Genomic DNA, 19,988 nt, shown 5'->3' on the forward strand with positions numbered 1-19,988 from the left:
TTAAAAAGTTTTTGTTGTACAGCACAGATATAAATGAAGACTTGCACCCCAAAACGAATGCCCCTGTTCGTCCCGTGTTTAGACACATACCCAGTGTAGCTCCAATCTACTTATAGGATACATGGCTAGGCCTATAATGGAGGAAACACCCATTGGATTTCAGGGCACAACTGGATAAATTCTAGGCCCCATTGCCCACTTGTAGAAAAAACAAATTGACTCCCTAAAAATACCGCCCCCCTCCAGCGCCCTTTTTGGTGTTCCCTGAATAAAAGTAATAATGTAAACTGTGTGGTATGTCTGAAGACAGAGGTAATTACGGAGGCCTGGTTGGGTTGAACATATGGAGCACTAAAACCGGGTATCCCTCCTCCTCCCATGCTTGCTGCAAACCCAACACTTTTTAGGGGGCATTTCTTGACCTCGGCAGCAGGGATGGGGTGTAAAAAGTGGTGCTCTGTGAGGCTTCGTAAGCTTGCTGAGGTGGGGCGGTCTCACACAGAAGGCGCTCAACAAGCTGCTCCTCGAACTGCAGTAAGGTGAGCGTTCTGGGGGCTTCTTGTAAATTATGTATTAGAGGTAGCGGTCTGAATAACGCCGGGCTCACATGGCCGTATGTGGAATCCGCTTGCAGGATGCCAGCTGTGAGCCCGGCCGTGGCCCTGCGTACGGCTGTGTAATGTACTGCGCATAACTGTGTACTCACATCGGCGGTCATGCGCTGTACACCTTTATTTGTTTATATTTCCTGCACAATCGCTTAGCGATGGCGCAGGTACCCGCAGCCCGTACACAATATAGCTACTAGAGATGAGCGAGTCTACTCGCTAAAGGCAATTGCTCGAGCGAGCATTGCCTTTAGCGAGTACCTGCCCGCTCGAGACGGAAGGTTCGGGTGCCGGTGCGGGGGAGCAGTGAGTAGCGGCTGTCAGCAGGAGGGAACGGGTGGGGGAGAGAGAGATATACCCTCCGTTCTGCCCCGCAGCTCCCTGCCCGCCGCCGGCACCCGAACCTTTTGTCTCAAGCGGGCAGGTACTCGCTAAAGGCAATGCTCGCTCGAGCAATTGCCTTTAGCGAGTATACTCGCTCATCTCTAATAGCTACATATGGGCTGCGGGTATATCTGCGACCATAGAGCACAATGGGCTCTATGTCCCGGATCTCAGCGATAAAATGGAACATGCTGCGTTCTGTTTTCCGCAAGTGGTTACGTGATTCCAACCCCCTTATTTGAGCAGAATTGTACAGTCCAATGCATTTTGATTGATCTGTGTATTACCGCAGAACAAACTCATGTGGAATCCGCAATTCCTAACCGGTCATGTGAGAACAGGCTAAGGCAGATCGCTACCTTTCTATCATGTGACTGGGGAACGCCCAACGAGGCAACTGGTCACCGCTCCAGGCTCTCAGTGACCCTTGGTAGCCAGGAGCAGGGAGATTTAAAATTTCCTGGGCTCCCCAGCTCCTGTGCATGTGTCTGGCGTTTTGCCAGCGGGCGCATGCGCAGAAGCCGGAAAGGTCCATGGAGGATGATCGCATCAGGGTTCAAATGCAGAGGCCTTCAGGAAGATGTTTCATCTCCTCTCACAGATCACATCAGTGAAGGGAGATGAAACTTCAACTTTTAAAAAAACCTTTTACACGATCGCCATTATCCATTGGAGAACGGCGATCATGTGACCAGTAACCGCATATCATAGGCCCCTGTGACATCTCCAGGGTCTCGGACAACTTTGGTAGCCAGGAGCAGGGAGATTTTAAATTTCCCATGCAATCCTTGACTTTTGCGCATGCATCCGCCATTATGCTGATGAGTGCATGCACCAAAGCAGGGGTAAGGTCCGTGGATAAAGATCCCATTGGGGGACAAATCTGGGGACCTTAGTTGTGTAATTTCATCTCCCCTCATAGATACGATCCGTAAGGCGAGATGAAACTAACTTTTTAAACTTTTTTTTTACACTTTTTAACTTTCCATGATCACCGTTGTTCGATGAATAGCAGTGATCATGTGACCGGGAACCGCATACAGCGGTCCCCGGTCACATCTCCCTGCACTCGGCTATCTTTGACAGCCGGGTGCAGGGGAATTTTAAATTTGCCGGGCTCTCTGGCCTTCTACACATGCGTGCCACATCGGCACATGCGCAGAAACGTGTGGCAGCTGTAGATTGCCGCCAGACATCTTGGAGGACTGGAGTAAGCATTTTCACCTCCCCACATGGATCAGATCTATAAGGCGAGGTGAAACTAACTTTTTTTTTCACTTTTCTGTGATCTCCATTACTCATTGGGTAACAGGGATCACAGGCCCTGGTGACATGTCCTGCCTCCCGGCTACCTTTAGAAGCCGTGAGCCAGATTTCAAATTTGCCGGGTCTCCCAGCCTTCTGCGCATGCGCTTGACATAATGACGCCTGGCGTGCATGCGCAGAAGGCGGCCGCCAGGTCCTGGAGAACCAGATCACTGCAGGACAGCATGGAGGACTGCGGTGAGCAATCTCAGCTGCCCCATGGATCTGATCCATGTGGGCAGCTGAAGCTTTAAATTCTTTTAAAGCTTTTTTGCACTTTAATGCTATCAGCGCTATCCATCGGATAACGGTGATTGAATTGCCGTGGGTCTCCCGGTGGCCTGGGATGACAGCTCCACATTGTCAGCTACCTCCGGGCACTAACAGCATGGAGCTGTCATGTCCATAGCCCATGTGGCTTCAATCCCCGCAGGATGCATGTTTTTATGTCCTTAGGGATTAAAGCCCACTTAGGCAGGACGCAAAAACACTATGGGCTAACAAGAATGAATTGAATGCCATAACGTTCCCACATTCTAAACATGGATTAGTGAAGAAAAACAAAACGTAATGGGTGTAGGCGCAGCTGGCCAAAATATATACACCATGCACATACCAATAGCCAACACAAGGTGTATCTCCAGCTATAACTGAGGGGGGCGTTGCCATGAAATGCGTCTTTTTATGCTGGTTTAAAATAAAACTGAGAAGCTGAGCTTACTTTCTGATTGTACTGAACTTTATATTTTGGTCAGCTGCGCCTACACACAGCGTAATTTTTCCCCTTCACTAATCCATCAGAATAGTCTCACCTGCCAGTATGACTTTCATTGGGTTGGTTGCACCTGAACAACTCGGTCTTTTCCATGACCCACCATCTTAACAAGAGAGAAGAATCATATATTCTGCATGTTCCCCTGCTTATATTTATCCAAATCACTCACTGATTCGGGTAGTGCCACCTCTTTTTTTTCCACCCTTTTACTTACATTCTGAACATGAAAATGGCTTTGTCCCATGTGGATTCTCTGATGTCTAACCAGATACGATTTCAAGGAAAAACATTTCCCACATTCAGGACCTGAATCTGGCTCTGCCCCTGCGTGAGCCCTCTAATGTCTAACAAAATAGGATTGCTGGGTAAAATATTTCCCACATTCTGGACATAAATATATGACTTCTCTTCAGTGTGAATTCTCTCATGTAGAAGAAGACTTAATTCCAGAGTAAAACATTTCCTGCATTAACAACATGAAAATGTTTTCAAATGAGTTCTCTGATGTTTTACAAGATGTGATTTCCGCATAAAAAATTTCCCACGTTCTGAACATGGAAACGGCTTCTCTCCTGTGTGAATTCTCTGATGTCTAACAAGATGTGATTTCAAAGGAAAACATTTTCCACATTCTGAGCATGAAAATGGTTTCTCTCTTCTGTGTGAGTTTTCTGATGTCTAATAAGCTTCGATTTCTGGATAAAACATTTTCCACACTCAGAACATGAAAATGGTTTCTCCCCTGTGTGAGTTCTCTGATGTATAACAAGTGGTGATTTTGAAGCAAAACATTTTCCACATTCTGAGCATGAAAATGGTTTCTTTTCTATGTGAGTTCTCTGATGTGAAACAAGACCTGATTTCCCGATAAAACATTTCCCACACTCAAAACATGAAAATGGCTTCTCTCTTGTGTGAGTTCTCTGATGTGTAACAAGACCCGATTGCTGGATAAAACATTTCCCACACTCAAAACATGAAAATGGTTTCTCCACTGTGTGAGTTCTTTGATGTGTAACAAGCTGTGATTTCCGGATAAAACATTTTCCACACTCAGAACATGAAAATGGCTTCTCTCCTGTGTGAGTTCTCTGATGTAGAACAAGTTGTGATTTATCAGCAAAACATCTTCCACATTCTGAGCATGAAAATGGTTTCTCCCCAGTGTGAGTTCTCTGATGTCTAACGAGACATGATTGCTTGATAAAACATTTCCCACACTCAAAACATGAAAAAGGTTTCTCCCCTGTGTGAGTTCTCTGATGCATAACAAGATTTGATTTCACAGGAAAACATTTTCCACATTCTGAGCATGAAAATGGTTTCTCTCCTTTGTGAGTTCTCTGATGTCTAACAAGCCCCAATTTTTGGATAAAGCATTTCCCACACTCAGAACATGAAAATGGCTTCTCCCCTGTGTGAGTTCTCTGATGTATAACAAGACGTGATTTCGAAGCAAAACATTTTCCACAATCTGAACATGAAAATAGTTTCTGCCCTGTGTGTGTTCTCTGATGTTCAAGAAGATTTGATTTCCGGATAAAACATTTCCCACACCCAGAACATGAATATGGCGTCTCTCCTGTGTGAATTCTCTGATGGATACGAAGATTCGATTTCTGGATAAAACATTTCCCACACTCCGAACATGAAAATGGTTTTTCCCCTGTGTGACTTCTCTGATGTATAACAAGACCTGACTTCACAGTAAAACATTTCCCACACTCAGAACATGAAAATGGTTTCTCTCCTGTGTGACGTCTCTGATGTGTAACTAGACCTGACTTCACAGTAAAACATTTTCCACATTCTGAGCATGAATATGGCTTCTCCCCTGTGTGGCTTCTGTCATGTGGAACAAGATCTGATTTATTTATAGAACATCTTCCACTTTCTGGATGTAAAAATGCCTTCTCCGCTGTGGGAGCTTTTTGATATTCAACATCCCTGCGGTGACTTTTATCTGGCTCAGTAGTCTCTGATGCATCAGAAAGCAGGACCTGTGTAGCAGGATCAGATGATAGATGTTTGCTGTGAAGGGCTGAGGGTTTATCTGGGGTAATAGTGGGCTCTTCCAATGTATCCTGGGCAATATTGAAGTCTTTTGCGTTAAGATCTGAAGACATCCGATATTCCCCTGAGCTCCTGGTACCGGCATCTGCCAACAATAAAATGTATTTTTGTGTAAAAGAAAATATATCGTTGATATTTTGTAATATTTGTATAGAAAATTTCTATACAAAATTTGAAAGCTTGAAGCAAATTTCAATAATTAACCCATTCCCCCTCTGTGACTTACATGTAGATCATAGAGGTGCAGGGTGAATATGAAGTGTGCTTGAGAGATGTGCCCGCTGCTTACCCAGTGGGTGCTGGTTGTTTGAAGCATATGACACCTGCCAGCTACAATCACAGGGGTTTGACAGCTAAGGTACCTTCACATGGGGCAATAATCGCCCAACTTATCACTGGTGTAAGAGTAATCTAGCAGTTGTTTCTGCACATTATCCCCCGGGGTTAATAAAAGTCACTTGACTTCTGTACATTATCCTCCAATGCTAATATAATTTACTTATAAAGATTCATGACAATGGTGAAGTGTAGAACAGGCTGGCTAGAAGCAGTTTGTGGAGGGGATGTGAAATGAACTAATATATGCAAACGTCACAACAAAATGCTGCACTTACTGTATATACTCGAGTATATGCCTAGTTTTTCAGCACACATTTTTGTGCTGAAAAAGCCCCCCTCGGCTTATACTCGAGTCAAGGAAAGCTTTTAAAAAAACCTCCATACTCACCTCCCAGCCGGCGTCTGTGTCTCTGGCGGCGGTGCGGTAGGCTGCTTGAATTCTCTCCGCTGTCATCCCCTGCCCTCCTCTTTGCTCGGCTCTGTCATCCCCCGCCGTTAGCGCTGTGTAAGTAAGAGCTGTGATTGGATCAAGCGTCAGCCAGTCACAGCCGGTGCTCGATCATTCACAGCCAATCAAGCTGCTTTAGAATTCTCCCCGCTGTCATCTCCCTACTCAGCTTTCAAATCCCCTGCTGTCAGTGCTGTGTAAGTAAGCACTGTGATTGGATTGAGTGCCAGCTGTGATTGGCTGGCGCTCAATCCAACCACAGCGCTTACTTACACAGCACTGACAGAACCAAGCAGAGAGGACAGCGGGGAGAATTAAAGCAGCTTATCGCACAGATGCTGACTAGGAGGAGAGTATGGAGGGTTTTTTTTTTTAACCTAGTATATACGCGAGTATAGTTCGGCTTATAGTCGAGTCAATAAGATTTCCCAGTTTTTAGTGGTGAAACTTATTGTCTCAGCTTATACTTGGGTCGGCTAATACTCGAGTATATACGGTATGTATTGTTCAATAGTTGGACAATTATTATCACTGCTTATATTATTAAATTGCCCTAGGAATACTCCGGGTTAGATAAACACAATTCTAATTGCCAAACTCAAAAAATACCCATAGGTGATATCCCCTGAAATATAATCTAAATACTTTTTGTCTTTTTGAATAATAGACAACATTGAATGATATTTAAAATAATGTAATGGGATGGGACCAGCAGTCATCAATTAGTATCATGTGTGTAACTGTGCATATACACACAAAAACATAGGCCTGGATGGCCAACTGCCAAAAGCCTATGTGGAAGCCTTATATATACCTGGTGCTTAGTGCTGCCATTGTTTTAAGAATCAGTTTTGTTTGTCTGATCTGGTTAATGGTCACTTCAGATTGTGACCTTTTCAGACAAGCAACTCTATGCATTGATATGTGTAATGCAAATAATCAGGCAATAGACCATACTTACTAGGTATGAAGGACAGGGGAGGGTTTGGGAAAATTAGAAGCATTTGGGACCTGTGATGGGGAATGCCCTCTCACTGTGTGGTTCCCAAGAGGCCCTCCTGTTCTCTAACTTTTCAAGGCTGCTTCTCCGGTTGATATACAAAACAGATAAGTATACCTGAGGCTCTTGGTGATGTAAGTATTGATGTAACCGTTGTTTAAGAATTGTTAACACAATGTATATACAATATCACCTATTTTTACATAACTGTTTTATTTTTATCATTTAGTCATTTGAATTAATAAATCGTGTCGTATCAACCCACTTGTCCTTTTTTAAAGCTGGTTTTCCAGTTGGCAAAACACCAGTGTATAAGAGGAGAACTAGAAGTAAAAGCAATTACCCCTGTAATCACTGTAGGTCAGCCATCGGTCTTGCAGTCATTACAACGATGAGACATTTAAATACAAGACAGTAGATGTTTTGGCCCGGTGGTTAGCTGTTGTCCCCAACCATACTGTCCTAGCACTTCCTCCAAGTATCTACATTGTGTGCAGACATGAGGTCTATGAATGGCTTCCGTTTAACAAGACAGGCTTATGTACCCTTGCTTGGCTTACAGCTGCCACCTTTGTACTTCCACACGATGGTCTGTCATATATGGGAATCCCTAAACACACCCTTTTAAAGAGATCAGCAGAGATCAGCATATATAAATGCTCGTCACGGGTTATCTCCTGTAGCGATATCACATTTTCATCCACATTTAATTTGTGTTTTGGCTAAATGGATGAATACGCAGCTGAACAATCTGACAGAACGCAGAGCTTAAAAATGTAACACAAAAACATTGCAGGTGATGAAAGAGCAGAAGATGTGACTGTTCTCTGCATTACTCGGTGGTTACTACTCACCTGGACGGGTGTCTGTAGGGATCTCCTCCTTCCACCGCTCATCACCCCTCACATTTACCTCTTCTTTTACCACTATGGCTGCAGCATCAATATTCTTCAGATCATTACCCTGAGGGAAAAGCTGGGAAACAAATACTGTAAAAGTCAGACAGATGTAGAGGAACGTGTTAGATGAGCGGAGAAAATGGTTAATTAGCATAATGACCAGTAATGACAGGACAGCAGTAGTTATATGAGGGAGCCAGCTGCAGGTCTAACTTACATTTCCATACATAGTAGGAAGGAACAGCGAGATGAACGACTGTTGGAAACCTTTCATGTATGGGAAACCCCAGAATTCTCCAGACGGCCTCAGAACTGCTGATGTATCGACCACTTCATATAATGTGATCTCATCGCTATCATTTACAAGACCAAATGAAGCCCGGCCGCTGCCTTTATTACCATATTTACATGTATTGTATAGATCTTACAGAACTGCAATACTCTATGTTATATATGGGAACAAATGTAGGTGAAGGAACAGGATTATTAGGCCCCCCAGCGGTTATCCAGGGTTACACAAGGATCTCCCCGGTGAAACCACCGCCCTTCGGGGGTCTTCGCCGGCACTGGGGTATCTGTCGTCTCCTGTGTGTCTTTCAGGAGGGTCGAGGATACTTCTTGCTGCAGCGACCTTCTTTCATACAGGGTGCATTGGGGGTTAAATTACCGCGAGGCCCATGGATCATATCGGCCTTGACGATTTCATGAAGGGAAGGATCTTCTTCAGGTTTTGGTTTCTCCGCACAGATAACATCATCTATTCTGTTCGGAGAAATGCGTTGCTCTAGCCCCAACAACGTGTATGAGGAAGACCTCTCTCCTGCCATTCTACAGAATACATAAAACAGCGCACCCTCCAAACTAATGCCCCTTTGTTACCAACACCATTAATAAACTTTTAAGTGAAATCCTCCAGCTATGTCGTCCCGATGATTATGGAGCCGGCAGCAATATCTCCACCATTTCCTTCTATCCTTTTAGACAGGGTCCTTAGGTTCTTCTCTGAAGTCCTACATAAATGATATCGGAGATTTTCTTCAGAAAATTAATGATTTAAACTTACAGGACCATATGTAGTGGCGTCCCTGGATGTGACTGTGTTGTACACGTCTATTACCCATGAAAAGGGACTTAGGGCAGTGGAAGGCGATCTAGAGGGTTGTGATTTATCCTCTGGTTGCTGTGGCTTTGTCCTGTCGCTGTTGTGGTACATCCTCTCAAACAATTATTTTTTATTTGGGGGGACAGGGCACAGCCATGGGCTCTAACGTGGCACCAACGTATGCCAACGTGTACATGCGCGAATTTAAAAAAAGAGTCTGTGTACACGTCGAGGTTTTGGGATCTCCTGAGATGCTGGTACCGCTATATAGATGATTTTTTTCATCATATGGTTGGGTACCAAAACAGAACTGATGGAGTTTCAGCAGTATTTGAACTCTATACTGAACTTAAATTTACCGTGTTCTAGAAAGGAGATACAATTCCTTGACCTGTTGGTGATTGCATCGGGAGAGTGTTTAAAAACTGACCTAAAGTATTCAATCTCCCTAGTAAAATGGGTTTCTCATAGCTGAGATTAAGATACGCACTACAATCCTTAGACATCCATAATCCAATATTCCCCAAGGCGGCTTTCATTTTTTTCTCACTCCCTGTGGGTACTTCCGGAGGCACATCAACCTTCTACGAGAACTCATTCTCGCAGTTCGCACAATCCAAGTCAGTCCATATGACGCTTTGGGAAACGGATTTCAAACAACAATTTAGTCTAAAAGACTGGAACTGTGCACTTGCTTGGACGAAAAAGATATCACACGGCATCTCCCACTGGGAAGCTTCCCAAAAGAGTTTCCTGCGCTGGTACCTGACCCCAGCAAGAATATCCAGGATGAATAAAGAAGTGCCAGAAACCTGCTGGAGAGAATGTGGCGCGAAAGGCACCTACTTCCACATGTGGTGGTCGTGCCCAGTCGTACGGTCTTTCTGGAACATTGTATTTGACTTTATTTATTCGGTTACACACCAGTTTGTTTCCCCGGACCCAGCATTGGCCCTCTGTTTCTTGAACACTAACAAATTGTCTCCTTTCCATTCGGCCCTTATCTCGCACATTATTCTGGCAGCGCGGCTGACAATCGCCAGGGGTTGGAGATCAAAAGAGGCCCCCTCTATTCTGGAGGTGAAAAACTCAGTGAACTGCACCTTCCACTTAGAGGAGGCCTACTCACGCAGATTTGTTACCAAATCCCCCCGACTATCGTTCTGGGCGGCTTGGCTGGACTACACGTCATCTAACCCTCTGTGATCGGAATCCGTGGTGGCAGAATCATACACGGCAAAAGACTCCCAGGCAGATGAGACTGTCTGAGCCTGAGTACAGAAAGTCACCCCTTTCCCAAACACCCCCAGCTAGATGCACACACATAGCTATTTCTCCACATCCACATAACCCCTGTCATAGCTCCCCACACAGCAAGGCCTGACTAGTAAGCAACCCGTACAAAACAGTGATATATCTGGAAAATGGAATTGTACCTCCGTTGTTTTGTTTGTTATATATAATTCTTTTTTTTTCCTCCTACTCCCTTATATCCTTTCTATTCCTGTTTTTCTTTATGTATGAAAAAACTGTTAATAAAAATATAATTATAAAAAAAAAAAACTGACCTGCATGTAACACCTACAGATAAAAACAACCTTCTACTTTTTGACAGTCAACATCCAAGGAAAATGTTAGATTTGCTCCCATGGAGCCAGTTGCTTCGTGTGAGGAGATCTACCAATGATGAGACCATTGACAGGCGTCTGGATGATGTTTGTCAGAGATTCATAGTGAGAGGATACCCTCCTGAGAGGTTGTTAGATCAGACCAGGTGTAACGTGAAGGAATTGGCGCAAAATGATTTACTGGCTGAAAAAACTTGGAAATCTAACACTAAAAGGATTCCTTTTTCATCTACATAAGATCCTTATAGTCGGAGGATCAGTGGCATAGTTAAAAAACATTGACTTTTATTGTCTAAATGCTGTAGTAATATTGAGGAATTCCTAGGACCCCCAATAATGGCGTACAAAAGAAGTTCCAACCTAAGAGATAAGTTGGTTGGCTCCCTGGTGATCCCCAGTGTGGGACCAGTACAACACACATTATTACCAACCAAGAATGGAGATTTTCCATGTCTTGGCTGTGCGTGTTGTGGCAATATCCAAAAGGGTGACACATTTAGCCACCCGTTGACAGGCAAGAAACACTCTATTAGTGGGAGATTCTCGTGTGCCTCATCACATGCCTGTGCGGGTTGGCATATGTGGGACTGACATGTACTGAAATCCATGTGCGCATAACAAAGCATGAAAGCAAAATTCGGACACAGAAGAATTAATTATGGAGGCTAACCATGGAGTGAGCCGGCTAAAATTTAATGTGATAGATTGAGTGCCGCTGCTACCAAGAGGAGGGGATAGGCTTAAAATACTACAGAAGAAAGTGTTAGGCTGGATTTTTCAGCTGGATACTATGACACCGAAGGGGCTCAATATGGAATACCACTACAGGCCACACTTGTAGGGTGGGTTTTCCGCATACTGTTTAGGATGTGGTGGTGTTGTTCTCTCTTCGGCTTTTATTTTGAACATATATACTATCTTGTGTGTATTTGCTTTAATACTTAAAGGGGTTCTGTCACTAAAAAAGAAAAATGCTCTACTTATCTATTCCTCCCCCATCAGTCTACTTACCAGTTCTTCACCTCCCTTATCTTCTCCTGTCTCCTGCAGTCGAAGGCTCACTTCACCTCCACTTGCCTGATTCTACTTCTTCCTGTGAGGTTACGTACATTAGGTTGGCAGTCTGCCAATGAATGTTACGTCACAGCTCACAGGCCAGCAGGGGGACTGCCTATCTTCTTCAGAGATTGCTCATGCGAGCTGTCTCTGAAATTTATCACAATTCCTTCCTAGGCAGTGAAGCTACAGAACAGGGATGTGACCTTCACTGACCCAGCAGGAAGGAGTTTGTGATAAGCAGCCTTCATAACAAGCTGGGCCCAGCCTGCAGTGAGCTGACCTGGGGCACTGGAGAAGCTCAACCAGGAGAAGATGTGATAAGGAGACAGACAGGGAAGGAATAGGTAAGTTTAGATAATTTTTCTTTTAATGATAAAACCCCTTTTTTAAGTTTTGTTTCTTTTTTTCAGTGATGTATTTATGTGACCTCTATGTGACTCCATCCCATATGCATATTGCATGGCTTCCCTTAATGGAAATCAAGTCTATTTAGATATTATATATAAGGAATAAAATAGGAGATTTGATACAATGAATAATTGAGGATTAAATGTATGCGTTCAGGAAAAATACAATTAAAAATAAAAGACTATTTCATCTGCAAGCTCTTGTAATGATCATAGGAGTATTAAGGGTTTAATCGATATAGGAATGCGCTGGGATTTGTAGGTTCTATGTGAAGATATATATACAGACAGACAGAGACACACACAGACAGACAGAGACACACACAGACAGACAGAGACACACACAGACAGACAGAGACACACACAGACAGACAGAGACACACACAGACAGACAGAGACACACACAGACAGACAGAGACACACACAGACAGACAGAGACACACACAGACAGACAGAGACACACACAGACAGACAGAGACACACACAGACAGACAGAGACACACACAGACAGAGACACACACACATGTGTTTCATGCATATATCTATCCTTGGCGAGGTCATTAGAAAAATTATCTCAAATGGAAGATACCAACAGATGAAACTAGGATTCAGCTTAGCTAGATGAGCCTTAAGTTGTTTCAGTGCAGAAAGAAACTTCTGTTAGAGTAAGAGATTTATCATTGGCAGGAGCAGCTTGTTTATACAGTGAATGTAAGTGACTAAACGATCACTGTTTACACGCAACAACGTGTAAATGAGCGAACAATGATTTTTCTGTCTGCATATAACAAATGAGAAGGAAACAAATTCTTGTTCGTCTTCCAGTTCTTGGCTGTGTTTACACTGAACGCTTATCATTCCATGTAATTGTTCATTGTTCTACATTCCTATGTCACACAGTGAACAATCAGGGGTTAAACTGCAGGATAAGCGCACAAGCCGCCGCTGATCGTTATGCTGGCTGAAACTGAACGACAAACGAGAAGCGCATGATTCTTGTTTGCCATTCAGTCGTTTTCTGTGATTAATCTGAACGTTCGTCTCAAAGGGTTGGGGACAATTTGGTATTGAATGCAGAACCTTCAGAGCCTTCTACAGATTATAGGGAGTTTCTCCACGTACCGGATAATCCTGTGGATGGAGAGGACTGGGGCGGCTCTCTGGTGATGTCCTCTTACCGGATCTATCTGTAAGACACACATACAGTGACTGGACTCCATCTTCAAGTACTTAAAGGAGATGTCTCGAGGCAGGAGTGGATTTTTTTTTTTTGCCCAGTCCCCCTAATTAAGCATACATTACTAAGCCCCCCTGTAAATGACTTTTCTAGATGGTTTGTACTTACCGTTCCAGCGTTTCAGCAACTTATAAAAATTTTCCCAAGATGGCCGCCGGCTCTTTTCCCGTTGCTTGCTGTAGCCCGACGTGCGCGCTCCCGAGACGCTAACAGCTGTGTCTCCCTGACAACCAGACGCCCGGCAGCCGCCGACCGGACCCCTGGAGTGAGCACGGCCGACCAGTCACCCACCGCCAGGCAGCAGGTAACCGGCACAGCCCCCCCCCCCCCGGCACAGCGACAGCCCCCCCCCACCGGCACAGCGACAGCCCCCCCCCCCCATCGCAGCGGCAGCCCCCCCCATCGCAGCGGCAGCCCCCCCGGCCCATCACTTACCAGGACGGCGGGACAGTTGGGCGGCTTCTCGGGACAGCTGGGCGGCTCTGCACCTTCCTCTAACAGAGGATGGTACAGAATGGCCGCTCCAGCGTGCTCCCGAGCAGTGACAGCTCGTCTGCGCATGCGCAGAAGAGCTGTAGCGGGAAGCACACTGAAGCGGCTCGTGCTGAAAGGAGAAGAACGGACTGCGCAAGCGCGTCTAAAAAAGCAAGCTGCCAGCGAATTTAGACGGAACCATGGAGACGGGGACGCCAGCAACGGAGCAGGGAAGTGAATAACTTCTGTATGGCTCATATTTAATGCACGATGTACATTACAAAGTGCATTAATATGGCCATACAGAAGTGTATACCCCCACTTGATTTCGCGAGACAACCCCTTTAAGGTGATGTACACTTCTATATGTCTATTACCTTGTGATGTGAGGGGCTGCTGATCCTCCATCATGACCTCCTTGTACAGATCCTTGTGTCCTTCTAAATACTCCCACTCCTCCATGGAGAAATAGACGGAGACGTCCCGACACCTTATAGGAACCTGACAACACAATATGCAGTCATCCTCCACAGCCCTCCTGTTACTGTATAATGCCCCCTCATTCCCCGCAGTGTCACCTCTCCTGTCAGCAGCTCAGTCATCTTGTGGACATGTTCCAGGATCTTCTGCACTTTGAAGTCCTCATGTATTGGGTAGTGAGTTGCTGCTGTATAATCCTGAGAAGAGACGGACTAATAAATGGTATTACATACATCTACAGAGTCCCTCACCTTCTCAGTCATGTCCATCTGTTAGCATATAGAAGAACCAGCTTTTGTCCTTGACTTCTTCCTCGTGAAGTTCATATTACACTTCTAGATGCTACAAATCGTAACTACATAATTATTATGTTGCTAACCCGTCACTAATTAACTTATGTTATAAACCTTTATCTTTCTTTATCATATATCTTTGGTGTTTATTATATAAACCATTCTAATAATCCCTGTATTATAATCCTATTAGTGAAGGACCTCTTTGTAAACTACATTCGTAGTATTACCTTCAGGTACAAGGACCACCAGACTGCAGGAGGAACTCACTCTGGAACAGCCGCATAGAACTGACCGGGTGATAAACCGTCCTCCCTCAAGTCTATTCCGGATACCTTCAATAACTGCCCCTGCGATTTATTGATTGTCATTGCAAAGCAGACCTTGAGGGGGAACGGCAGGCTTTTGAACTCAAATGGGTACTCAATGGGTATTAGTGGTATTAGTGGTATGAATACAGTTTCCCCTTCAGCACATCCAGTGATTACTGTGGCATCAATAACATTTAAATGGAGAACTTTTATTTGCAGTCTGGGGCCATTATATAGTTTTGGAGGGTTTTGGGTTTCTTCGTAACATAACTGGTGCGCTAATCTTAAAAATGAGGTTATGCGGTGGGAGACCGGCTGGGTTGAGGGTGTTTAGGAATTCCACAGGATAGTTTACTGCGTCATCAGTTTGTAGTACTGAATCTATAGACTTATATAACTTTTTTTTCTCCTTTTAATGATTTCAACACGAGATCATTAATAGCAGCTTTGTCATTTTAGGAAGATAAAAATCACAAGTTATAGGCTTCGCTGTGATGTCAGAGATGTCGGGGACACCTGAGCAGTACACTCTATAAGAGATGTCACCACTATGGCTAAGCTTGGCGTTATACTAATCTTACCTTCAAGTGTAGAGTTTTCTCCGTCTCCTATTTTAAGTAATATCTCTGAAAAATGCCCATCGGAAGCGTCACCTCTTAAGAGAACTCTCACATCTGTTATTAGGGAGAGCTTCTGAATATGAGGCCACAAATATGAAGATTTTAAACATGTTCTTACTTTTTCGGCTCTTGTTCCCCTGGACACGATTGGTAAAGTTTGTCTGGACAGTCTCCAGCTAAGAGAACAGTAACACCCCCATTAACCCCTTCAGCACGCCTGGAATTTTTCCGGGACGAGCTCCACTGCCCATAGTGATATAGCCCAAAAGATTTCCGGGCTATGTCTCACTATGGGTCCTGCAGAGCACAATGCAACAAGCTGTGGCATTGTGTTCTGCCAGCACAGTCCCACACAGAACCGTGCAAGACTTTAAAAAACGGAAGCAGGAAGATAGCTGCCGGCAACTTCCTGCTTCTTTTTTTAAAATCCTGCACTGTTTACAGGTTGTCAAAAGCCGGCCAATGGTCCCCTGTGGCAGCGAGAGCTGGTGCTTGCCAGTCAGATGACAGCCAGGCACCAGCTCTTACAGCTGAGAATGGAGAAAACCTCCGATCTCTGCTGTTTAATCCTTTACATGCCGCGGTCTGTGCAACCGCAGCATGTAAAGGGCTGTCACCATCGGTCCCCCCGCAATGTGATGAGGGGGTCCTGATGGGTCTCTGTGGCACCCGGAGGCTTGACTATAGCCTCTGGATTTGCCAGCGATCTCCTGCTGTTTAACCCTTTATATGCCGCGGTCTGTGCGACCGCAGCATGTAAAGGGCTGACAGAGGAAGGGATCTCCCACTAAAGGAACAAAAATTTTTAAAAAGTAGAAAAAAAACAATTTAAGAAATTACAAAAAATATAAAAATAAAAGTGCCAAAACCCCACCATTCTCCCTTTACTTTGTAAAAAAATGAAAAACACTATTACACATGTGGTATTCTTGTGTTCGTAATGACCCAGAGATATAAAGCGGTGACGCCGCCCTTTTTTGTTTTTTCCTCCACCCTTTAAAAAAATCGTAACTCCTTTATTTATTCATGGGCATCGCTGTATGAGGGCTCGTTTTTTGCAGGGCGAGTTGTATTTTTCAATGGTGCTATTTAAAGTCCCATATAATGTACTGAAAACCATATTACTCTGCTTTGATGTGTTGCACAGATGTGTCTCCATATGTATCAGATTTAAGTTCAATCTAAAAGCAGAATGAGCCGTCTTACCTCCATCTAGTAATGTGGCAGCAATGCCAGAAGAGGCGACAGCCAAGGCTACCCACAACATTTCCGTATTCTGGCAAGTAGTAGATTTAGGACATATTCTGCAAAAATTGAGCTTTTTGTTGGGACAAAGGCAGCAGATACCAACTAACTGGTACATCTGTCCTTGCACTTTGAAAGTGCTCCGAGTGAAGACCCATAATTAAGCTATAGAGCGGCTGAAGCAAAGGCTCAAAGTCAGAATTTGCACCTTACCACCACTGCAACACACACCAGGAGTCTCTTCTTTCCACATAAGGGCGTTACAATATATACATTTATGAGTCATAGTTTCCAGAGCAACAGTTTTATCAGATTCATAATCCACATCAGAATCGTACAACATTCCGGACAAACCTCTAACCTTCCATGGAAGCGATCGCCTTTCTGATCGTCTTGGATTACTTCTGTCTATTAACAGCTGCTCTGTGAACCTTGGGGTTATTCAGCTGATGATGTTCTATGGACCTCGGGGTCACTCAGCTGATGATGTTCTGTGGACCTCGGGGTCACTCAGCTGATGATGTTCTGTGGACCTCGGGGTCACTCAGCTGATGATGTTCTGTGGACCTCGGGGTCACTCAGCTGATGATGTTCTGTGGACCTCGGGGTCACTCAGCTGATGATGTTCTGTGGACCTCGGGGTCACTCAGCTGATGATGTTCTGTGGACCTCGAGGTCACTCAGCTGATGATGTTCTGTGGACCTCGGGGTCACTCAGCTGATGATGTTCTGTGGACCTCGGGGTCACTCAGCTGATGATGTTCTGTGGACCTCGGGGTCACTCAGCTGATGATGTTCTGTGGACCTCGGGGTCACTCAGCTGATGATGTTCTGTGGACCTCGGGGTCATTCAGCTGATGATGTTCTGTGGACCTCGGGGTCATTCAGCTGATGATGTTCTGTGGACCTCGGGGTTACTCAGCTGATGATGTTCTGTGGACCTCGGGGGTTATTCAGCTGATGATGTTCTGTGGACCTCGGGGTTATTCAGCTGATGATGTTCTGTGGACCTCGGGGTTATTCAGCTGATGATGCTCTATGGACCTCGCGGTCATTCAGCTGATGATGTTCTATGGACCTCGGGGTCATTCAGCTGATGATGTTCTGAGGACCTCAGGGTTATTCAGCTGATGATGTTCTATGAACCTCGGGGGTTATTCCGCTGATGATGTTCTATAGACCTCGGGGGTCATTCAGCTGATGATGTTCTATGGACCTCAGGGTCATTCAGCTGATGATGTTCTATGGACCTCGGGGTTATTATCTTGGTATTTAGCTGCTGCAGCTCTATGAACCTGTGGATTTGTTTGCTGGTAATCTGTCACTGTGGCGCGGTGAACCTCCTTATTTCTGTGTACTTAGTAGCGGCTTCGTTGAGTCGTCTTGTTCTAATACTTCTGTACCCATCAGTAAATCTAGCGCTGCGTTTTTTAGCCGTTTTCCCAGAATTACACGTACTTTCAAGCTGAGGAATGGGGAGTGCGTTCAACACAACTTCATAAGGCAGGAAACATGGAAATGTCCGTTAGACAGATTTTACGAAGAAGTGAAGAACAGTCTATTTACGGGATCCCCTTCAACGCCGAACTTCCCGTACAACTTCCCATTGTGATAGGCTTCACACACTGACCTGCATATTTGCCCGGCTGCTACTAACTCGCACAAACCCCCATAGGTGTGCGGCCGCGACATATCAGCTAAACTGTTCTAATTATTCCAATCACTATCAGGAGTTAAAATGGTGCAATCATCCCAGTGATTCCCAATGTGCTCCAATATCTCCTCACGCACCTCCCTGGCCATGACTGGAGTATGATACAACGTATAGGATATTGCTCACATATATGTATGGTAATATGGTTTAGTTTGTTACCTTCATCCACTCCTCATTCAGAAATGGCTGATAACGGGGAGCAATAGATCACATTTAACAGGGGGGGATATTGGAGCACGCGGTGAATCACTGGGGTGATCGTGTGACTTTATCTCACGATAGAGGTGGGAATCAGTATAACAGTTCTGCTGACCTCACACTTATGGTGGTTTGTGTGAATTAGTAGCATCCGAGCAAATATTTACGTCGGTGTTTGTGACAATCAGTAAAATACGTGTTTAATTATTTGTTCAATAGATTATCAAGTTCATAGGTCATTAGATATCAACCTCTCTTAGTCGATCTCTACGTTTTACAATGAATCTACTGTCCAAATTTCTAGCTTCAGTAGTTTCAGCTCTGCATTGATGAATCAGTCAGTCAGGACATTTCATTATACGTATAGATGATGTCATGATGTGACGTCATCAGAATCTCTCACCTCTCCAGTAAGCTGATAGAGGATCTCTAGGGTGAGATGTAATAGACTCTCTGCCATCTCCTTCCTCTTCCCATCCATCCTTGGCAGGTTCATCAGAAAACCTCTCTCATATGGAAGATCCCAACGGACGATACCAGGATGCCGGAGCCTGAACGGAAAGAAGAGGAACGGATGTAAAAACCACAAAAAATACCTTTCATGGGGATAATAATGAGAGGCCTTCTAGGAGATACTAGGGGCGGGCGCACACAAGCGGAATTTCCTCGCAGATTATGCGCACATAATAGATGGTGAATGAAGTCAGTGAAAGTACATTCATTTTCATTGATCCACTCAGACTAGCAGTTTTTGATTGCGTATAAGACATGTGTACAAAGAGAACGTAACATGCTCTATTGTACCGCGTGTTATGCGCAATATAGCCCTATTCACTATGTGCCCGTAACAAATGCTGTACATATGCAATTACATTGTGTATGTGCTGAGTTTACATGCAATGCCACTAAGAGCGGGAAACTGAAAAAAAAAAGAAACTAGTCAGACTGCATGACAGCGGGTGTGAGATACGCCGTCATGCTCAGTGCAAAATCACTGCCCTATGCGTTATACATGTGGCATTTTACAGATATGCTCATGTAAACAATCACAAAAGTGAAGATTTTGTGTTCTCGCTTTGTATAGACTTATGGGGTGACTAGCCGATATACCCGGCTTCGCCCGAGTTAGCTTGCTACAGGTGTTTACTGGTTGTTCGCACTTCAGGGGAACCAAGGAATAAAATATGTAAACACATAGAGGTGAGGTAGATTCTCCTCAGTATATACACTTAGAGGTGAGGCAGATTCTCTACAGTATATACACTTAGAGGTGAGGTAGATTCTCTTCAGCATACAGACAGAGGTGAGGTAGATTCTCCTCAGTATATACACTTAGAGGTGAGGTAGATTCTCTTCAGTATATACACACAGAGGTGAGGTAGATTCTCT

General features: G+C 44.5%; 1 protein-coding gene across 1 annotated transcript in view; it reads right to left on the bottom strand.

Annotated features, from left to right (window-relative positions):
* Positions 1-1,078: 1,078 nt before the first annotated feature.
* The window catches only part of LOC136620463 (oocyte zinc finger protein XlCOF7.1-like), a 39,028-nt gene continuing 20,118 nt past the window's right edge, over positions 1,079-19,988 (bottom strand). The window contains exons 3-8 of the mRNA XM_066595248.1: positions 19,003-19,150; positions 14,317-14,415; positions 14,116-14,239; positions 13,150-13,214; positions 7,787-7,907; positions 1,079-5,230 (exon numbers count right to left, since the gene is read on the bottom strand). Of these exons, the coding sequence (XP_066451345.1) occupies positions 3,681-5,230; positions 7,787-7,907; positions 13,150-13,214; positions 14,116-14,239; positions 14,317-14,415; positions 19,003-19,095 (2,052 nt within the window). The 5' untranslated portion in view covers positions 19,096-19,150 and the 3' untranslated portion in view covers positions 1,079-3,680. The remainder of the gene's footprint in view (positions 5,231-7,786; positions 7,908-13,149; positions 13,215-14,115; positions 14,240-14,316; positions 14,416-19,002; positions 19,151-19,988) is intronic.

This window comes from Eleutherodactylus coqui, chromosome 3, assembly GCF_035609145.1.
Source record: "Eleutherodactylus coqui strain aEleCoq1 chromosome 3, aEleCoq1.hap1, whole genome shotgun sequence".
Taxonomy (NCBI): domain Eukaryota; kingdom Metazoa; phylum Chordata; class Amphibia; order Anura; family Eleutherodactylidae; genus Eleutherodactylus; species Eleutherodactylus coqui.